The 17,815-nt window shown below is 49.0% G+C and overlaps 1 protein-coding gene across 2 annotated transcripts in view; it reads right to left on the reverse strand.

Moving 5' to 3' along the window:
* Nucleotides 1–17,815, reverse strand: part of ATP13A1 (ATPase 13A1) — a 30,712-nt gene that overhangs the window by 3,825 nt on the left and 9,072 nt on the right. For both annotated transcript variants that reach the window (XM_083486200.1, XM_083486199.1), the window contains 18 exons: nt 17,182–17,337; nt 16,336–16,405; nt 16,001–16,107; nt 14,290–14,419; nt 12,244–12,299; nt 11,471–11,597; nt 10,899–11,036; nt 9,674–9,794; nt 9,043–9,200; nt 8,514–8,689; nt 7,571–7,681; nt 6,336–6,461; nt 5,022–5,130; nt 4,345–4,544; nt 3,570–3,666; nt 2,972–3,159; nt 2,487–2,601; nt 1,801–1,997 (listed from right to left, as the gene is read on the reverse strand). In XM_083486200.1, the coding sequence (XP_083342326.1) occupies nt 1,801–1,997; nt 2,487–2,601; nt 2,972–3,159; nt 3,570–3,666; nt 4,345–4,544; nt 5,022–5,130; nt 6,336–6,461; nt 7,571–7,681; nt 8,514–8,689; nt 9,043–9,200; nt 9,674–9,794; nt 10,899–11,036; nt 11,471–11,597; nt 12,244–12,299; nt 14,290–14,419; nt 16,001–16,107; nt 16,336–16,405; nt 17,182–17,337 (2,382 nt within the window). The remainder of the gene's footprint in view (nt 1–1,800; nt 1,998–2,486; nt 2,602–2,971; nt 3,160–3,569; nt 3,667–4,344; nt 4,545–5,021; nt 5,131–6,335; nt 6,462–7,570; nt 7,682–8,513; nt 8,690–9,042; nt 9,201–9,673; nt 9,795–10,898; nt 11,037–11,470; nt 11,598–12,243; nt 12,300–14,289; nt 14,420–16,000; nt 16,108–16,335; nt 16,406–17,181; nt 17,338–17,815) is intronic.

A 17,815-nucleotide genomic window follows, 5' to 3' on the forward strand; every position in this document is an offset into this window, starting at 1 on the left:
GCCACAAGCCGCCCCGAACGGCTGGGGCAACCCAATCAGAAGGGTGGGGTACAAATAATAAATGTTATTAGCAGCAGCAGCTGTCCTGGGTTTGTGAGCCAGCTGCATTCTCTTGCAAATATTTGGGAAGCAGTCCATGTTGAACCCTGCACACACCAACCGCTTTGGAAAGTGGTCTCAAAGAAAGAAAAAAGTATGTCAATGTGGCAAGGCAGACCAATTTTGAAAGTTGCTTTAAAACAGGGGTGTCAAACTCAAATTCATCGGGGGCCGCATCAGCAGTTTGGTCACCCTCAAAGGGCCGGTTGTATCTGTAGGGAGGGCTGTAGAGCGAGTTTTTCTTTGCTTTGAACTAAAGACACCCTTTATCAAAGTTATTTTTCCTTAGGCACTGGTGTGTGTTGTCTTGAACCTATACACTATTTAATATACCTATTCCAGTACGATTTTAAATAAGAATAGAAGAAATAATAATGATTTTTTAAAAAGATGACGAGAAGGGCTTCCAGGCAGACTGGAGCTCCAATGGGGAGGAGACAGGAGCCTGTCCCAACAGAGCAGAGCAGAAGCAAATGTTGCCTCCTCCTGCCCTGCCGCCGCACTCAGGAGTCGGAGGATACGGAGCTGCAGTTTGGACAGCAGCAGTTTCTTCCTTGCAAGGGAGCCCCAGCGGCACTGTGGGCGCGGGCGGCCAGGATGTCCTGCTGGGGCCCCGAGCTGCTGCAGTTGCTCCGGGGGGGGGGGCTATCCGCCAAGTCCTCCGGCCCGGAGAAATCCGAAGTTTTGGCGTGGGGAGGGGGGCGGTGTTTTGTAGCCAGGCTCCCACAGCCAAGTTGCTGGCAGGCTCCCACTTTGCTGCAGTCACCCAGATGCCGGCGCGGTCCTCTTCGGGGTGGGAGGCGCCCCTGCTTTGCGGTGTGGCACACCGCCCGCCCAGCTCCCTCCACCCCACTCTGCGCAGCTGAACCAGCAGCAGCTTCGCCTCTCCCAGCCCAGCCAGGGTGCACCGCCTGCGGCAGGACCTGCGCCGGGTCCCCACTCTCCACTCGCCTCCGCCGTTCCCTTCCCCGCCTGCTGGCCCCGCTACTTACCCACCAGGGTGACCCCCAGCCAGCCCCTGGCCCCGCACCCCTGGCCATCTCCTCGCCAGCTGCAGCGCCGCAGTGGCCTCTTCTTGCGGCCCGAGCGAGTGAGTGAGCGGCGCCCCAAGCGTGGCTCTCGCTCCCTGCCCTCGCTGCCAGACTCCACGGCTCTCTCGGGCTCCAAAAGTTGCCGCATGTGCGACCCGCCCCATCGAGCAGCCGCGCCTGGGAGGCTCCGAGGGGCGGAGGCAGACGGCTTGGAGCTCGGCTTTGCGGGACCGCCTCCTCCGCAGCGAGCCCCGGACTGGACCGAGCGAGCAGAAAGCCTCTTTGCCCGGCCCGTGAGGCAGGCGAAAGTTGCGGGACTGGCCGGTAGGCAGCGCCGACGGGGCGCGTCGGTTGGAGCCCTGTCTGCAAGCAGGCAGGGAAGGCTGTTCGCGTGGGTCACTTTTTAGAAAGGCAGAGAGCCTCCGCCGGAGTGCGGACCCTAAAATCTGGGTCGGGACCAGTAAAAAGGACGAGAAGTTTGCTTCCTCGCCCTTGATGCCACGGGCCACATGACGAGGTCTGGCAGGCCGGATTCGGCCCGCGGGCCTTGTGTTTGACACCCGTGCTTTAAAACATGGAAGGGCTGTAAGGAAAGAGTGCAAATGATGAACAGGGTAGAACGGCCTTTTCTGGGCAGAGGAAGTGATGGTCACCTCATCACCTTTCTTACCTTCGACCGGGAGATGAAAAGGAAGCAGCCAGCCAGCAGCAGCCCCTGCAATGTAGCCTGGAAATCACTGAACTTGACCCCTTCCAAGTAAAGGACACTCTGGCTGTAGGCCAAGATTAGTGCGTTCAGAGCCAAGATCTTGAACATCTGGAGCGTGGTGACCAGAGTGCAGCGGCCCTGCTTGATCACATGGCAGACTGGAGGAGCAAATAACATTTTGCTTGCATGAGATGTACTAGTTGCCCTTCCCTCTTTAGATCTACACGGCTGGAGTATCTGTGAAGGAAAAGCCCAGAAAGGCTGGCAGAAGGCCAGTTCCAGCCCTGCTCTGGGCACTCAGTCAATGAAACCTTCTCTAGTGGATTGGCTTGGGTTGCTCTGGAGGCCACAAACTGGAAATCAAATTAAAAAACTGGGTGGGGCAGGACTCAGAAGAGCTGTTTCATGCTTTCCCAGCCCCTTCCCATACACAGTGCCAGACTAATATTGCACTTCACCTCTTACAGTGCAAACATAAAACGTGCATAGTTTAAAGATTCCAAGTTAGTCACATGCATACAAACAGTGCAAAAAAAGAGGCTCAATGGTTGCATTTACATGCAAAACATGCCTGGAGGTGTCCCCATCCTTCAGAGTTGGTCCAAGTACTTCCTTGCCCAAACAAGTTCTCTCCCCTCCCTACTTACTGCACTGAATTGAGGACAGCTTGGAAGTGAAAGGAGCCGCAATGCTGGCATCACCCAACTTCACAATGGGGACTTGCTCCTCCTCCAGATCCTTCAGCACCTGGCTAATTCTCTCCTGTTAGGAAGAAGGGGGGGGGGGGGGACAGAAGACATGCGGTTTAATCCACAGCAAAGCTATCCTCAGAGATACATTCCAAATGCCAACCTTACAAAGCCAGTCACTAGGAAAAGGAAAGAGGACACGAAGAGGACAGAGTTGCTTGGTTCATGGTCACTGGAATTTCATTATTTTTAAAATCTAGGTCAGACTTAAGGACAAGGCCAGCTTCCATTCACCCTAGTGACTTTTCTTCCAGCATACAATGGGTGCAGGAGCAGAGCCAAGTGTGTCTCTCCCTGTAACCTCTTGGAATTTCACAAAGGAAAAGGTCCTGAAGCACAAGGGAGTCCAATATGGGGGGAGGAAGGAGAACCCAGCAACTTACCCGCTGCATGGCAAGCTGCTCTTCTCTGTGCAACATAACCCTGTGCTTGGCAGCCCGGGAGGTGGGCCTCATGTTGCTCCCAACCAGGGAGGGGGGCAAAGCAGGTCTCCCGTCAGCAGGGCCATCGCGGGGCGGCCTCTTCCTGCGCTCAGGAATTCGTTCAGGTGCATTGGCCAGGAGAGCCACTCCTGCAAGAACAAGTCAGATCACAGAAGATATTGGGAGGTGTCTGGCAAGCTGCTTTCAGAACAGAAAAGTTTAGGCAGTTCCCTTGTTCCGCATCCCAACTGGATAGGAAGGCGGCTTTTTAGAGGAGAGGGTAGCAAGAAAAGTTTTACTATGACACCTGCAAAATTGATCAGTAGGCTGAGTATATGTTGCTCAAAGCACACAGAAGCTGTAAGATGAAGAGGTAGCCAGAGTACAGGAAAAACTTGTTAAAGAGGCATTTTCTTTTGTAAGAGGTGGGAGAAATGCCTCATAAACTGAAGATTGCCATCCATGCCTGGCTTATGTAAGCTTGCCCATTAAATATTCATTTTTAAAAATCCAAAATTCAATTAATCAGTGGCACTTTTTGAACAGAATAAAGACTCACCCACATCAGCATGCTTCAGAGCTCCCACATCATTGGTCCCATCCCCACACATCAGCGTCACGTAGCCAAGCCCCTTCAGTGTTGTGATAACAAACTCCTGCAATGAGAAAACAGAGTGAGGAAGAGGGCCTGCCACCCTCTGCTCAAATTGCTTCTCTTCACCCAAACATGTAGACTCTTGTGAGTTGACTACATGTCAGCATCCTCATTCAATGGGAAGGGAAGGGAGCCCATTTGGCAGCAGACAAAATCCTTTCCATGACTCCACTAAGCTTATGCATTTGATGGCAAGAGTCAAGTGATAAAAAACAAGTACAGGGACACCTGGTGCTTGTGGTAAAAGAGGCAGCCCACTTCTAGTTAGACCAAAGAGGCAAGTGAAAGTCTGCATGTTCTTATACTAGCAGAAGTTGCTCTGATAAAAGGATATTATTATTTCCATTTAATTTTTTATCTGTACAGCTGTGCCCAGGATTTTGACTCCAAGGCACTTGCTACTCCTGCAACATTCCACCTCTGAGGTAGATTTGACTGTGACTGGGCTCCAGGCCACTCCAAGAGCACAATGGCAGACACAGGATGCAGCAAACTCTTCAAAGATGGTGCTATGTGCCAGATTGTAGGCTGTCCATTTGTTCCACTGAGCCAGGGACAACCCAAACACCTGCTGCTCTTTTACTACTAGTGGATGAGAGAAACATGCCCCCCCCCCGGACCCTTGGGCTCGCTGGCCACAAGGGCCTGAAGAACGTTGCGGTGAGGAAGCACCTCTCACCTTCTGCTTGGGTGCAACTCGCGCGAAGACCTGCACATGTGGAATGAGCCGAAGCAGCAGCTGGGCATCTGTGGCCTGCAGCTGAGAGAGCCCCTCTCCTGTGACACACAGGTTGTGGTCCCTGGTCAGCTCCTGTAGGGAATCTGGGACGATGGGGAGAGTGACGGTGCCGCTGATGGACTGCCACTGCCAGCTGCAATCTGGAACAGAGGGTTTGATTAAGGGGGAGGCAAGCATGGTTTGATTAAGGGGGAGCATGAGGAGGGGCTGCCTGCTTTGCAGAACCAGCCCAGGGAAGAGAGCTATCCTGGGCTCCACCATCCCAAATTCCCCCCCTCCATGTACACTCAACAAGCCTCCCCCCCCCCGCACACGTCCCTTCCACTCCCTATCAACCATTTGCAGCTGCTTCCAGAGTCTCCATCACATTTCTCACACTGCATTTCTACACCATACATAGCTCGTAGTAGTAAACTGACCCCCCTGTGCTAACCAGGGCAAGACCTTTCACCAGCACCTTCAGAAAGCTGAATTATACACTGTGTACCATGTTCTGTACTATTCCTATGCTTTTGCAGCATCACAGAATCCTAGCCATGTGCTGCTGCCTTGTGGGGCTCTGGATGATTATCTGCTCCACCCTGACCACGTCCACCTGCCTCCCTCAGCCTCTCTACCTTTGTCACAGGGCGGCTGCAGGATGAGTGTCTGCTCCTTCTGGGTGAAGTGCAGCTCTTGGGCCACGTGGCAGGCAGTCAAGGGGTTGTCGCCTGTTATCATCACTACCTGAGAAAAGTAAATGGCAGCATCAAGGGACATTTTCCTAAGCAGGGACTGGAGATGCAATGCACATGTGCCACACAGACCTGGATCAGAGGGGCTGGAAAAAGCTTTAGAAAACTGTTTTGCATATCACAAAATTAGTGCTACATTGTACCTCAAAGCATGTTCTCTTCTAAAATGTCTGTGCGTGTGTGGTTTCTGAAACATCTTTTGCTGGAGGAAACAAACCTCCAGCAAAATATGGAGGAAACAAATATTTTGCTGGAGGAAAGAAACCTCTTTCTGTACAATAGGGAAGATCATAGCACATTCCCTTGTCTTGGCCAACTTTCCACCACCAGCAATATCGCAAGCTCAACAACCGTTACAATAAGAGCCATTTGACACATCCCTCCATGTTTCAAACCTCTCCACTGTCCCCCTCAGCCCCAATAATTATCTCTATTCCATCCCCAGAAGTGCAGTATACCTTCCCACCTGATGGGGGTGGGTTGGGGAATACTTCATTTGCATGAACGCCTCTCTAGCCTACCCCCTCCCCCAAAACACAGTGGGGAGCTCTCTCATCCTGGAATGGTCCTTTAGCTACAAGCACTAAATGAAACCTTCCAGGATGTCTTGGGGAGCAACTGGCAGGGGTGTCTCCTGCCATCTCAGCCAGCCTAGAGGGGTGCCAGAGGCATCTAAGAGGCTCAGGTGAAACAGGATGCTGCGCTAGTCAGGCTTTTGATCTAACCCACCCAGGCTCTTATTGTGTTTCAGATTCTTATCTTTTCTGCAGCAGTGCCTCTCTGGAGCACCATCCTAGCTTATCAACTTATGTGAACATGAGTGTGAAGAGTTTTCCCCCCTGCAAGCATAGGACATCTCCAATCTCCCAAGCAGAGGATTCTTAAAGAGTGTGGAGGAGGGAAACATCATTCTTGTACACCTTGGCATTATGCTCAAATCTTTGCCTTGGGATTTGCTGTGCATGGGGAAGGGCTGATCACAATGAGACAAGAGGACTTTTGTTCAAAACGGCAGCAAATGGGAAACAAAGACTCTGGACAAGTGGGGGGAGGAGGAGGAGGAGGAGGAGGAGGAGGGGGGGGGACAGAAATAGGAAAGCAGGTGGGACTGTGCAGGCCAGTTCCTCAGCTTGCCTAGGACTCCCATGTCTCCGTCTTCCACTACATCTCAGCCAGCAGGCATGCTTTTTCACTCACATGATGCGAGGCATTGAGGATTTCACGGATGACGGGCTTGGAGTCCACTTTAAGGGGGCACGAGACCACGATGAAGCCCATGAATCGCAGGTCACACTCAAGCAACTCTCGTTTCATCTCTCGTGCCTTCAGATGAGAGGGAGAACAAAGATCAGCGCTTTGTCCAACCGAATATTTAGATGCCCCACATGAAGAATCTCCCACAGAAATTCACACCCTGATTCTAGGGGCAACCCTCAGACTGCGGACAACATTGGGATTGCTTGGTAAACTTTCTAGTCCATACCTCACATGGCAATCCGACATGTCAAGGAGCATCCAGGTCTCACCTGGAATCCTGCTTTGCGAAGGTGGTGTGCTGGAGACCATTGACTAAGTTTGTGCTAAGTCAGAAATCCTTGCCCACTTAAATAGCACCTGCTCTGGCACAGATGAGCGTCATGGAAAATCCAGTCCCCCTGCCCAGGGCAGCCCATTCCAACCAACTTGCCAACCAGTCAGCAGACTTCCTTTTCCACTGGGCTTGATCAGTTTACTCCGCCCAAATCTTTTTGCTCACCCCTTCTCACTCTGCATAACCACAAACTCTCCAGTCCAATCGTCATCTTCTCTCACATCAACTCTCTCCACCACACACAGAAACTCATTCATTGTCCACCAACTCCCTGAGTTCCTTCCCATCTCTCTGCCTTCTGCCCTGGTGGCCAGCTATGCCCCTTCCTCTAAAGTCATAAAGGCTTTTCCCTTCCACATTGCAGTTACTGGGCTGGGGGGGTGTCTTTGCTAAAAAACCCACATTGACATGGCCTTCCACTCATCCTCATCTGTCAGTTTCTAACTTCTCCCTCTAGGCTGCCTTGTGCATTTATTTTGGACTGTAAACCCTTTGGCCAGGTCACTTGTGCACTCAGAACAGTGTGGCAGCTGCCACACTTCAGAAGCAGACTTCTAGCCAGGCTGCACAGATTGACCTTGCCATGTGAAAATCAACCCTCTTGTGCTTTGTCGGAACTCTGAATGCTCCTCTCTACCCCGCAAAAGGAAGGAAGAGGCGTTCAAGGCCAACCATGAGCAAGGGGCCAGTGTGGGCTGGTTTTATCCTTCAGTTTATCTCTAGCACAACTAACTTTACCCATAAGAGAGGCCACAATCTGGCACATACAGAGGCACCTCCCACAGCCAGAGGGTTCCGACACAGCATGTGGAAGGTGTTGCCTGTGCAGGCCAAAGCCTACCTGCTGATGCGTGAGGTGTCCCAATTCCTTGTAGCCGAGTGCCAGGACCCTGGCTCCCTCGCGTGAGATCTCTGTGTGGATACTGTTGTAGCTACTGGGGCACTGAGAGAACTGCACGAGAAAAGAGAGGGGCAAAGAGGGACAGTCACAAAAGAATGTGAAGGCAGAGGAAAGAAGCCCCCCGCCCTGAGCATGTCTCCTTGTGAGCCACAAAGCACCAGAACAGCAGAGGCTCTGGCAGCCTTGGAGGGTGAAGCTGAAGGTTACCAGGTCCAGGAGAGACATTGCATTCATTCCCACAAGCTGTAGTAGAGGCTGCCAACTCAGACGGCTTCAACAGAGCCTTAGCTACATGCAGGTAAGGCTGCTAGTTATGGTGGCTCAGCATATCAGTTGCTGGGGAACCTAAGTGGGAACAGCACAGCTGCACTCATCCTGCCCTGCTTGCCATCTTCCCAGAGGCATCTGGTTCGCCAAGGTGAACACAGAATGCGGGACTAGATGGGCTTTTTGACTGATCCAGAAGGGTTCTTATGTTCTAGCAAAAAAACCCCAACTAAAGTTTAACAACAGCATTGTCAAGCTGCCAAAGATTGTTTTGATAATAGAGCACTTCACGAAATCAAAGGCACTCTGGGTATCACGCTTTCAGCTCTGGCCATTTGGCTCCCCACCCCCGACCCCGCTTAGCTGCATGGGCCTTGCTGCCACGCCCTCCTATCTTTGGCATGTTATCTGGCCTCCCCACAGTCCAGGGCATAAAATGCTCATCTGCCACTAGGCCAATGTGTGGAAGATTCAAGTACTTCTTTGGGGAAGGTCTTCCAGTCTGTGTCCAATCCTGCTCAGTTCCTAAGCATTCCCTGCCTTGGCACCAGCCCATTTCATGGCTATAACAATAAACCAAGAGATGAAGTCACACCCATCTCCCTTTGCTCCTCACCATTTTGTGCAGCGTCTCCGGGGCCCCCTTCACAGTTGCAATGTAACACAGATCAGTGGAGCCGACCTTCTCGTAGGAAGCCAAGACCGACATTCTTTTCAGGGCACTGGCAAAATGAAAGCGCTGGTGAATTTTCAGTCCCTGAGTTTTAATACTTCGGGAGAAAACTTTCTCATCTGGAAACAAAGAGATCGGGAAATCCTGAAAGGGTTCAACAGCACCACAAGCAGTAACCCTCCCCTTGGGCTCCTGGGAGTTGACAAAGGGGCCCTGAGCCCACAGGATGCATTCCTCAGCAGACCAAGGAAGCCCTGGCTCCCCCAGCGCACAGTCACAGAACACAAAAGGGGTTTCTGGAAACACTGAAGCAGCCTCAGAGTCAGACCGGCTGGCTAGTCAGATGCTGATTCACACCTAGTTCCAAATATTGTAAAAGAAAGTTGCAGGCAAGCTTCGCTCACTCTAGTAGAATTGAAAGGTAAGGGAGCCATGGAAAAAGGCAGGCAGCTCAGAAATGAAGCAAGCCTACCTTTGGTCAGAGTCCATTCCACAGCCGTTAGCATGGCTTTCTCCAGAGGGTCACCCACCAGAGTCCCATCATCCAGCTGCATAAGGGAGTGGCATGTGGCGATGACTCGATGTGTTTCAATAGGAATGTCAGACACAGGGGTCACCTCTTTCCCATCTCTGCAATAGTGGAGATTACACAGAGATCAATTACTCCAGCTGAAGGACAACTACTGACATTAGTATGACAGAGGACTTGAGAAGGATGCAGATTATTATTACAGTGAACATATAGCAGTTCCAATAACCAATGTGGAAATGAGAATTTGCTAGCGGCTACATGCAAACATTACTTTTACAATCTTCTCTGCCAGGGATGGGGAAGCTGTGGCCCTCCCATCAGCCCAAGCCCGAATGACCAATGGTCAGGGGGCTTGGAAGCGAAGCTGAAGGTAGATATCCTGGCTGGATAACTCTATTATTGCCTGAGAATACAGGTGAGGCTTTTGTTTGTTTGTAAGTCTCTTTGGGTGGCCCTGGGCAAGATAAAGTGACTCACAAACAAAATAAAATAATAGTAATAATTTAAAAAGTGAAGAGATCCCATGATAGCTCTGAACAGCCTCCTTTGGCTTACCCCACCAAGGACCTACCTGAGCCCAGCCACACCTCTCACCACTAGGCTGTCACTGGTCAGGGTGCCCGTTTTATCAAAGCAGCAAATCTGGACCTTCCCTGCAAAGGGGATGCGGAATGGCTCGGTGCAGTAAACATCTTCAAGAAAAGAAAGAGAGAGGGAGAGGTCAGCGATCACTACCCCCCTTTTTTCTACTGGGCCCCACTCATGGTGGTCAGAAATTTAAAATAGACCTTCCTTTTTGTGTGAAGGCCTCCTCCATCACTGCCCTCTCTCCACGCAGAGGAGGAGGAGGAGGCATGTGTGCACGCTCCTGCACACACATTCACAATTCAAGTGAGGAAAACGACACGGGGGTCTGTACCCAGTGAAGTCACTTTGCTTGTGCAACAGAACTTCCCCTCTCCTTGCATGCCCACTGCCAAATCTGTTCTGGAGGCTTGAGAAAACCCCAAAAACAGTTCTGGGGGGGCATATGGGGGGGAGGAGAGGGATGGGCAATTCTGTTGCACAAGCATAAGTCTTTGTGGCTACTACCCAGTAAGTTTAACAAAAGGACAAACTTGCTTGTGTTCATTTGCTATGCAATTACAAGATAAAGGGTATACCCACCTCTCAGATGGTAAACATGAAACAGTTCTGTTTGGGCATGGACTGAGTGGCCACGGAAGAGAAAGGGTTTATTTTAGTAATGAGTTTTTACAAATGCATCCTTCTAGGAGGAATAGGGCAACAAAGCCAGTGGTTCTAAGAACTATGGGCTGCTTCACCATGGCAAGAGGGATTCTGCTCTCGGGCCAATGGTCCCAGACATCTCATAGGAGGACACTCAAGTCCATGAGACAGGGTGGTAGGCATTCTAAATCAAAACGTGGGGATGGAAACTTATGGTGGGGAGGGGGGAGAGAAGGGAAAGATTAAGCCCCTTGTTCATGTGACCTGAGGTCTATGGGAATCTGAGGGGGGATAAGTGCTGGACAAGACCCCTACATCTAGCCAACTATTATATAAGCAACTTCTTATGTTGCGCTTTGTTTATAAGGCCATAATAGTCAAATATTGTAGAACACAGTATCCTGCAATAAAAATAAAGTTAGCAAACTGCTCAGAACCTGAGGGTAGAACAAGTTGTGAAATAAATAAAACAGGGACACTTCCTAGAAATGCAGTCAGGTCAGCAGTTTCACCCCCTGCAATTTCAAAGCCTGCAGCTTCATTTCTTGGTGAGGCTTGGTACTTACACAATTTGGCGAGAGCAATGAGTGAGGTGTTGACGGCCAGAGAGAGCTCGATGGGGAGTTCAGGTGGGACAACTGAGGTGAGGATTAAAGTGCATTCCAGAAAGAGCTTGTAACGGTTCCTGCTGGGGTCCTTGGTGCCTTGGGAAGGGGAGCAGACACATATTTATGCCATTTTACTGCTGCAAAGTCCACCAATACAATCCGAACAATGTTTCCCAAACCACATGCTGCGGAATGCCTATGGGCTACAAGAGAACTGCTAGTGTGCCAAGAGAAATGATTTCTTTTTTTTTAAAAAAAAAAGAGAGTTAAGTTTCTTGTGATCTCAGCATCTCCACCCACAGAAAAGGCTGCCAAATCATGTGTACAGGATTTACTGTTCTAGGGGGCAATGGATACATAGCAGGACAGCCCATCATCAAGGAAAAAACCATCTAGGTGAGGCTGCATCCCCGTCAACACTCAGGCAGCCGTATCAAATGTATGCTCCTTCTATGAAACCCCAACCTGTGCCCTTACTGATACTACTTTCTGATCTGTAAGAAACATAGGTTCCAGAAATAAAAAATCACCTTCAACCCACACATACGCTGCCGCTGCAATGGCAAAGACGAGCAGGAAGAGGATGAAGATGAAGGTCTCCAAGTTGTTGGCTGTCACCCGCTTCACACCAAACAGGATGGTACGCAGAAGCTTCCCCTGGGAGGGAGGAAGAGTTGTCAGGGGGAGGCAGCAATAACCTCCCTCAGGAGAAGTGGCAGGAAATGTTTTTAGTTAACTTGAGACTAGGGGCAGTGAGAGAGCAATAAAACAAGACTTTTAAGAACTTCTTATTGAGATTCACCTGCCCACTGCAGTTCAGTAAGAAGGACCCTGCTGGCTAAACAGTTTACTCCCTGAAAAATCAGACTGATATATAAAACAGTTGTAGCAAGACTGAAAGCGCCATCTGCTCTTAGGACAGTAGCAAATGGTTCCCAGGGCTTGCTTCCAAGATTAGCTCTCCTAAGTCCTCAGCTCAACACAACCCCCAGTTTACTTAGGAGAGCTTCAAGGGTTATCAGAAGCTTCAGGAAGGCAAACAGAAGTCCCTTGATAATCAAGGGCTCCTGAAGGTGGAGCTAAATATCCAGACAAGTCTTTGTCTCTTTACGTGCCAAGTCAGGTGGATTACTCCCAAGGGTAAAATAAACATGAAAACAGGTTTCTACTATCTCATGTTAAGTACAGTGGTCTGCCCCCTCCTCCCTCGAAGTGTTGTTCTGAGAGTTCTCCTGACACAAAACCCAAACCAATTTTGGGTGACAGTTGTGCAAGCAGAAGCCCAGTGGGTCTCGTTTCTTACCTGAGATGTATTGAAGCCTGTCCTTAGAACATAGGCCACACACCCGTTATCAACCGCTGTGAAGAGGTATAAAGGAAATGGATTACGCAACATGTTGGTATGAAAAAATGAGCAGATGAATAGGTCAAGTTGTGCAGTTCTTCCAAAGAAGTCCTTCGGACATGAAGACTTTGGCTTCAGCTGCTACATGGCGCCAGGACAGACCATCAAGAAATGCAGAAGAGCTAAAGCGAAGGAAGGAAGCTGCAACATGCAGAAACCAGTCTAAGCGTACACAGCGCAGAAGACGCAAAGGTGTTGGTAGATCTGTGGTGAATCATAGTGCCTCTCCCTCTCTTCCAGGCTCAGGCAGTTTCTCTTGGATCATGTTTTGAAGGAGTTGTATCTGACTTATAGGGACGCAGGTGGTGCTGTGGGTTAAACCACAGAGCCTAGGACTTGCCGATCAGAAGGTTGGTGGTACGAATCCCCGCGACGGGGTGAGCTCCCGTTGCTCAGTCCTAGCTCCTGCCAACCTAGCAGCGGGAAGGTAAACGGTGTTTCCGTGCGTTGCTCTGGTTTGCCAGAAGCGGCTTAGTCATGCTGGCCACATGACCCGGAAGCTGTACGCTGGCTCCCTCGGCCAACAAAGCGAGATGAGCGCCGCAACCCCAGAGTCGGTCACGACTGGACCTAATGGTCAGGAGTCCCTTTACCTTTACCTGACTTATAGCATTTTCAGCAAACGTTTCCACTGTCTCCCTTTGAAATTGTGTTTTTTAAAAGAATTTTTTATTTATTCTATATTTTTAAATGCCTTCCCAATCTGCATCATACTATAATGAAATCCTATTATTGTCAGAAATGCATATTATTCAAAAGGAATAAATAATATACAATTCTGTAATTAAGGAGTATTTGAGCTACCCCTAATTGTGTAATTTATCCAAGCTTGGCTCTTTTGCCTGTATGCTTTTTTATAATGCAAGTTTAATTCTGTCACGTGAATCACTCAGGAAGCTTCTGTTGGAGAAACTGGACCCTTTTGCTTTTTTCTAGCACTAGCTGCTTCACTACCAATGTCTGCATGTCTACTTGATCTCAAAGTTTCACAGTTTCTGAACAGGTATATATCCTCATCTCACAGCTAAAAGTGACGACTTTAAATTCTGCCAGAGAAAAAAGGGGAAAGGACAGGTTTCCATGGGTCTTTCCTACTGAGAGATTACCGTATATACTCAGGTATAAGCCAACTTTTTCACCACATTTTTTACGCTGAAAAAGCCCCCTTCAGTTTATACTTGAGTGAGGTGGGCAGCGCGACGGAGGGACGAGCAATCCAAAAGGAGCCCTTTCTCGCTGCTGGTCCCACCGCCGCCGCCTGCCTCTTGCCAGGGCGGGCACAGGAGCCGCAGTTGGGAGAGGCGCTGCACTGCGCCTCTCCCAACTGAAGCTCCTATGCCTGCTCTTGCGAGCAGCGGAGGGACGAGCGGCCCAAAAGGAGCCCTTTTGGGCTGCTCCTTCCTCTTCCTCCGCCTTTGCCACTGTCGGCGGAGGAGGAACGAGCAGCCCAAAAGCAGCCCTTTTGGGCTGCTTGTTCTCCCTCCACTGCTGCTGCCACCACCAGGTTTGTGGTGTGGTGAACCAGGTTATACTCGAGTCAATAATGCGATGAGGCTACATTGTAATATTTTAATGTTTCAATATTTTAATGTTGTATTTTAATTTTGTTTTTAAGTTGTAATCATTCAACTTGTTTTTATTATTGCTTGTAAGCCGCCCTGAGCCCGGCCTTGGCTAGGGAGGGCGGGGTATAAATAAAAATTATTATTATTATTATTATTATTATTATTATTATTATTATTATTAAGTTTTCCCTTTTTTGTGCTAAAATTAGGTGCCTTGGCTTATATTCGGGTCTGCTTATACTCAAGTATATACGGTACCCTTAGTGCCAAAGTTAGCGGGTTTATTATATCAGCAATCAAGCAGCAACTAAACTGTTCAGGGAATGACATTTTAAGAGCTTCCCTGCCATTGATTCAAGCTAGATAGGCATGTACATACGTTTCAGGCCTGTGCTTGCTTTTTGCGGTGGGATGTGCTGTACAACTTTCGTTCCCCCAAAAATTATGTGCAATCTGGAATCGGCCTTCATGTCCAAGACATATTCTGGGTCTAACTCTTCGATTGGCTCCTACAATAAAAGAAGAAAAAAGCACATTTGGGAACTGATAACAGATGTCCAATATGCCTGGCCCAACTATTCCGCCTACATTAGGCAGGTACAAATGTAGTCAGACATCAACAACCTGCTCTGCACCTGCCTGCATTCTTGGTCACAAGGGAGCAAGCTATATGTAGTGATTTTTTAACACAAAAGACTCTAAAATCCAGGGACTGAGAATCTCCCTCATTCCTCAACTTTGGAAATCAGCAGCTGCTTCTACAGTTGGAGGGAGCACATCAGGTATGTGATTCAGAACTGCTTCCCATATTTTGTCTGAGGGCTTCCTTGTGGGCTTCCCATAGGGGCATCTGATTGGCCACTGTGAGAACAGAATGACGGGTGCTCTTATGTTCTTAATATAATTTAAAATAAAATATAAAGCATCTAAAAACAGTATTTTTCGGTGTGAAGTTGACATTCCTCTACTCCCAGATATTTGATGGGATGAGTTTTATATCAGCCTTTGGCCGCCCCTGATGTTTCATTATACTGTTGGGGGAGTGCAGTTTTACTATTTTATGGTGACTGTTTCTATTGTTTCATTTTATATAAATGTTTGTATATTTTAACTGCTCCAAGACAACTTGAGTCTTCTTTTAGAAAAATGCATCTAATAAATTCAACAAACAAAACTAAGTGTTGTTGTGCTTTGATGCTTTGTATAACTGGATTGCTTTGCCAGTTTGTTTTTAAATAAATATAAGCATTGTGCTATTTGCAATTTGAATTTGGAACTACAAAAGCACCACCAGCATAAAACAAGACACTTCCTGTTCCTTCTCTTGTTCAGTAAGTCAGAGGACTCCACACTGGGGACCATGGGAGGGAGCACCACCCATTACCAAGGCAAGGGATCCAACAAGCTGTGCTGGATACACACACAAGCTGCCCTTGTTTTGGGGTGGTTGTTTTTTTAGATTCATTAACCAACCAAAACCAGTGAATCCTGAACTCAGCTGGAGTTCACTCTGCTACCTAAAGCCAATGACTTCCCACAGATGAAGCTGCCTTGCCAGATCAGGCCAAATTGATCTAGTCCAGCAACGGCCACTCACAGGACACTGGCAGCAAGCAGGCAGAATGAGATGGTCCCACTACCCGAGGCTCTAAAATGCGCCACCTCTGAATATGGAGGTTCCATATTGCTCATAGTAATTGCCAAACCTCTCCTCCAAAATTTTGGCTTTGCCTCTTGTTGCCATGGCAATCTCTCCCTCTGCATAAGCGAACACATCCCTGCCATTCCCCCCCCCCCCCCGCCGTCAGCTTCATGTTTCTCTTCCTTATTATTCAAAGCTACACGTCCTCTCTCCTTGTCCTCCTTCACTTTCACTCCTTACTCCCCAGGGGTCCCCTTTTGATCCCTTCCACTATGTCGACTTTCATGCAGCCCCACCCCGCAGCATCTATATGGCCCGTTTCCCCATTTCACATTCACTGTGTCCGTTTTCCTGGGTCAGCACTGTCTTCTGCAGATTGTATAGCTGCCAAGCATCCTGCTAACACTAAATAAATTGTGACTAAATTAGCAGAAGTCATCAGGCAAACCTTCATTTGAGGCACTGACTCTCCAGTCAACATGGCTTCATCTACGATGCACCTTCCCCGCAGCAGCAGCACATCGCACGGCACAAGGTTCTCATGGGGGGAGCGGCCTGGAAGTGAGAGTTGGATGCTCAGAAGGACTGGGGGGAAGGTGGGGCCTTTGCTCATAAGGTCTCAGGACTCTTGAAAGAGGGACTGTGTCAGGTATGGAAAAGACTCAGGTTTCAGGCCCATTGACACAAAGTTGCATGAAATATGCACATGCTAATTTATACACATAGTTGAGCCAATTAAGACTGTGGGTGGCAGGGCTCTCACCAGCGCAACACTGATCTTACCAATGGACACAATGTCCCCCGGAATTATCTCGTCGCTGGAAATTGGACGCCACTTCCTGTTTCTGTAAACCTGCAAGAGGAAGAGATATTATTAGTACTATTGTTCTTTATTAATTTAATCTTTATCCACAGATCTCAGGGTGGTTCACAGAAGGGTGGCATTTAGGATGCTAGAGGAAGAGGAGCTGGAGCTGTCCACAGACCAACTTCCCCAAATTCACCTAGTCATACCTGCAACTCATATCAGCGTGGGCTCAAGGACTCCTGAATGGAGACGGTTGGACCAAATATCCATCACAGGTTAATCTATCAAACAGCAACCCTGGTCTAATACTTTGGAAACTCAGGCCTGGTCAGGTCAAGAGCCTCCTGCACTCCCTTGATCAACTACAGCACCACCTGACAGAATGATACAGACAACTGTCTTCCCAATGCCCTTGCATGAACAGGGGAGATGGGGAAGCCATGGGGATTGGTGCAAGAGAAGAATCGCCATGGGTTTGGGAGTATTGTTGATAACAAACCCTGTAGGCAGGTGAGGAGCAGCTGAATGACAAGATAATTCTCCTAACTCCCATCTGGGGCTGGCACAATCCCTGCGGCTCTGGCAGCACCTCCAAGTTCACCCCAACAGCCTTGGCTTTATTCTCCTGACTGCTCTCCTTCCAGCAACTGCCATTACTGTTCCCTTCTGCATTCTACATTCTACACAGTGATCAGCCCTCTAGGGTCACCCTGAGCAATGGGGATTCAGCGTTCCGGAATCCATGCACCTCATCAGATTGTCTCCAAGTGGGAAGGACCAGTGACTCACAGCATAGCTCACCACTTCCTGCCTTGGCTCACCTGGATCATGTAGGGTTTGTTGCCCATTTTTCGAATCTCTGACATGTTCCTCATTTGCTGCTGGACAAGAGATGCTTCAAAAGCCACCAGCATGGAAAGGGTGAAGACACTGTAATACCAGTATTCATCCAGGCACCACAACCCCACGCAGAAGACCTACATGTAGGAAACAGACACAAAGCACTCCCAATACTGGTACAGAGCAACAATCCCATTTGGGCCTATGACGAAGACTTGGTTAGCACAGTGGCTAAAAGCATTTAAGTTTCACCTCAGCCTCAAATGCATGAGGTAGCCTTGGACAAGCTTCTAGCCTTGCTGCTTGGTCTGCAACAGAGGGATAAATAATACTGGACCATCTTATAAGATTGTTGCAACGGTTGCTGAAATAGTGGCCAAGTTCCAAAGAACCATGGAAACCAGTTCTGGGCACCCAAGTGGACTTTAGCTTTGTTTTTCTTGAACCACAAATTATTGTGTGGTTTGAAAGCATTTTGAAACGGGTGTGTGTTAAATGACCGAAGAGAGAAGACAAAAACTGCAACAGCCTAACGCAAACCTTTTGTTACTAGACTCATCAGGCCCTCCAAGAACGTCCATGTGGGACACGAGGGTAGAGGCTGGGCCTGTATAA

This window comes from Podarcis liolepis, assembly GCF_965112155.1.
Source record: "Podarcis liolepis genome assembly, chromosome: 2".
Classification (NCBI taxonomy): domain Eukaryota; kingdom Metazoa; phylum Chordata; class Lepidosauria; order Squamata; family Lacertidae; genus Podarcis; species Podarcis liolepis.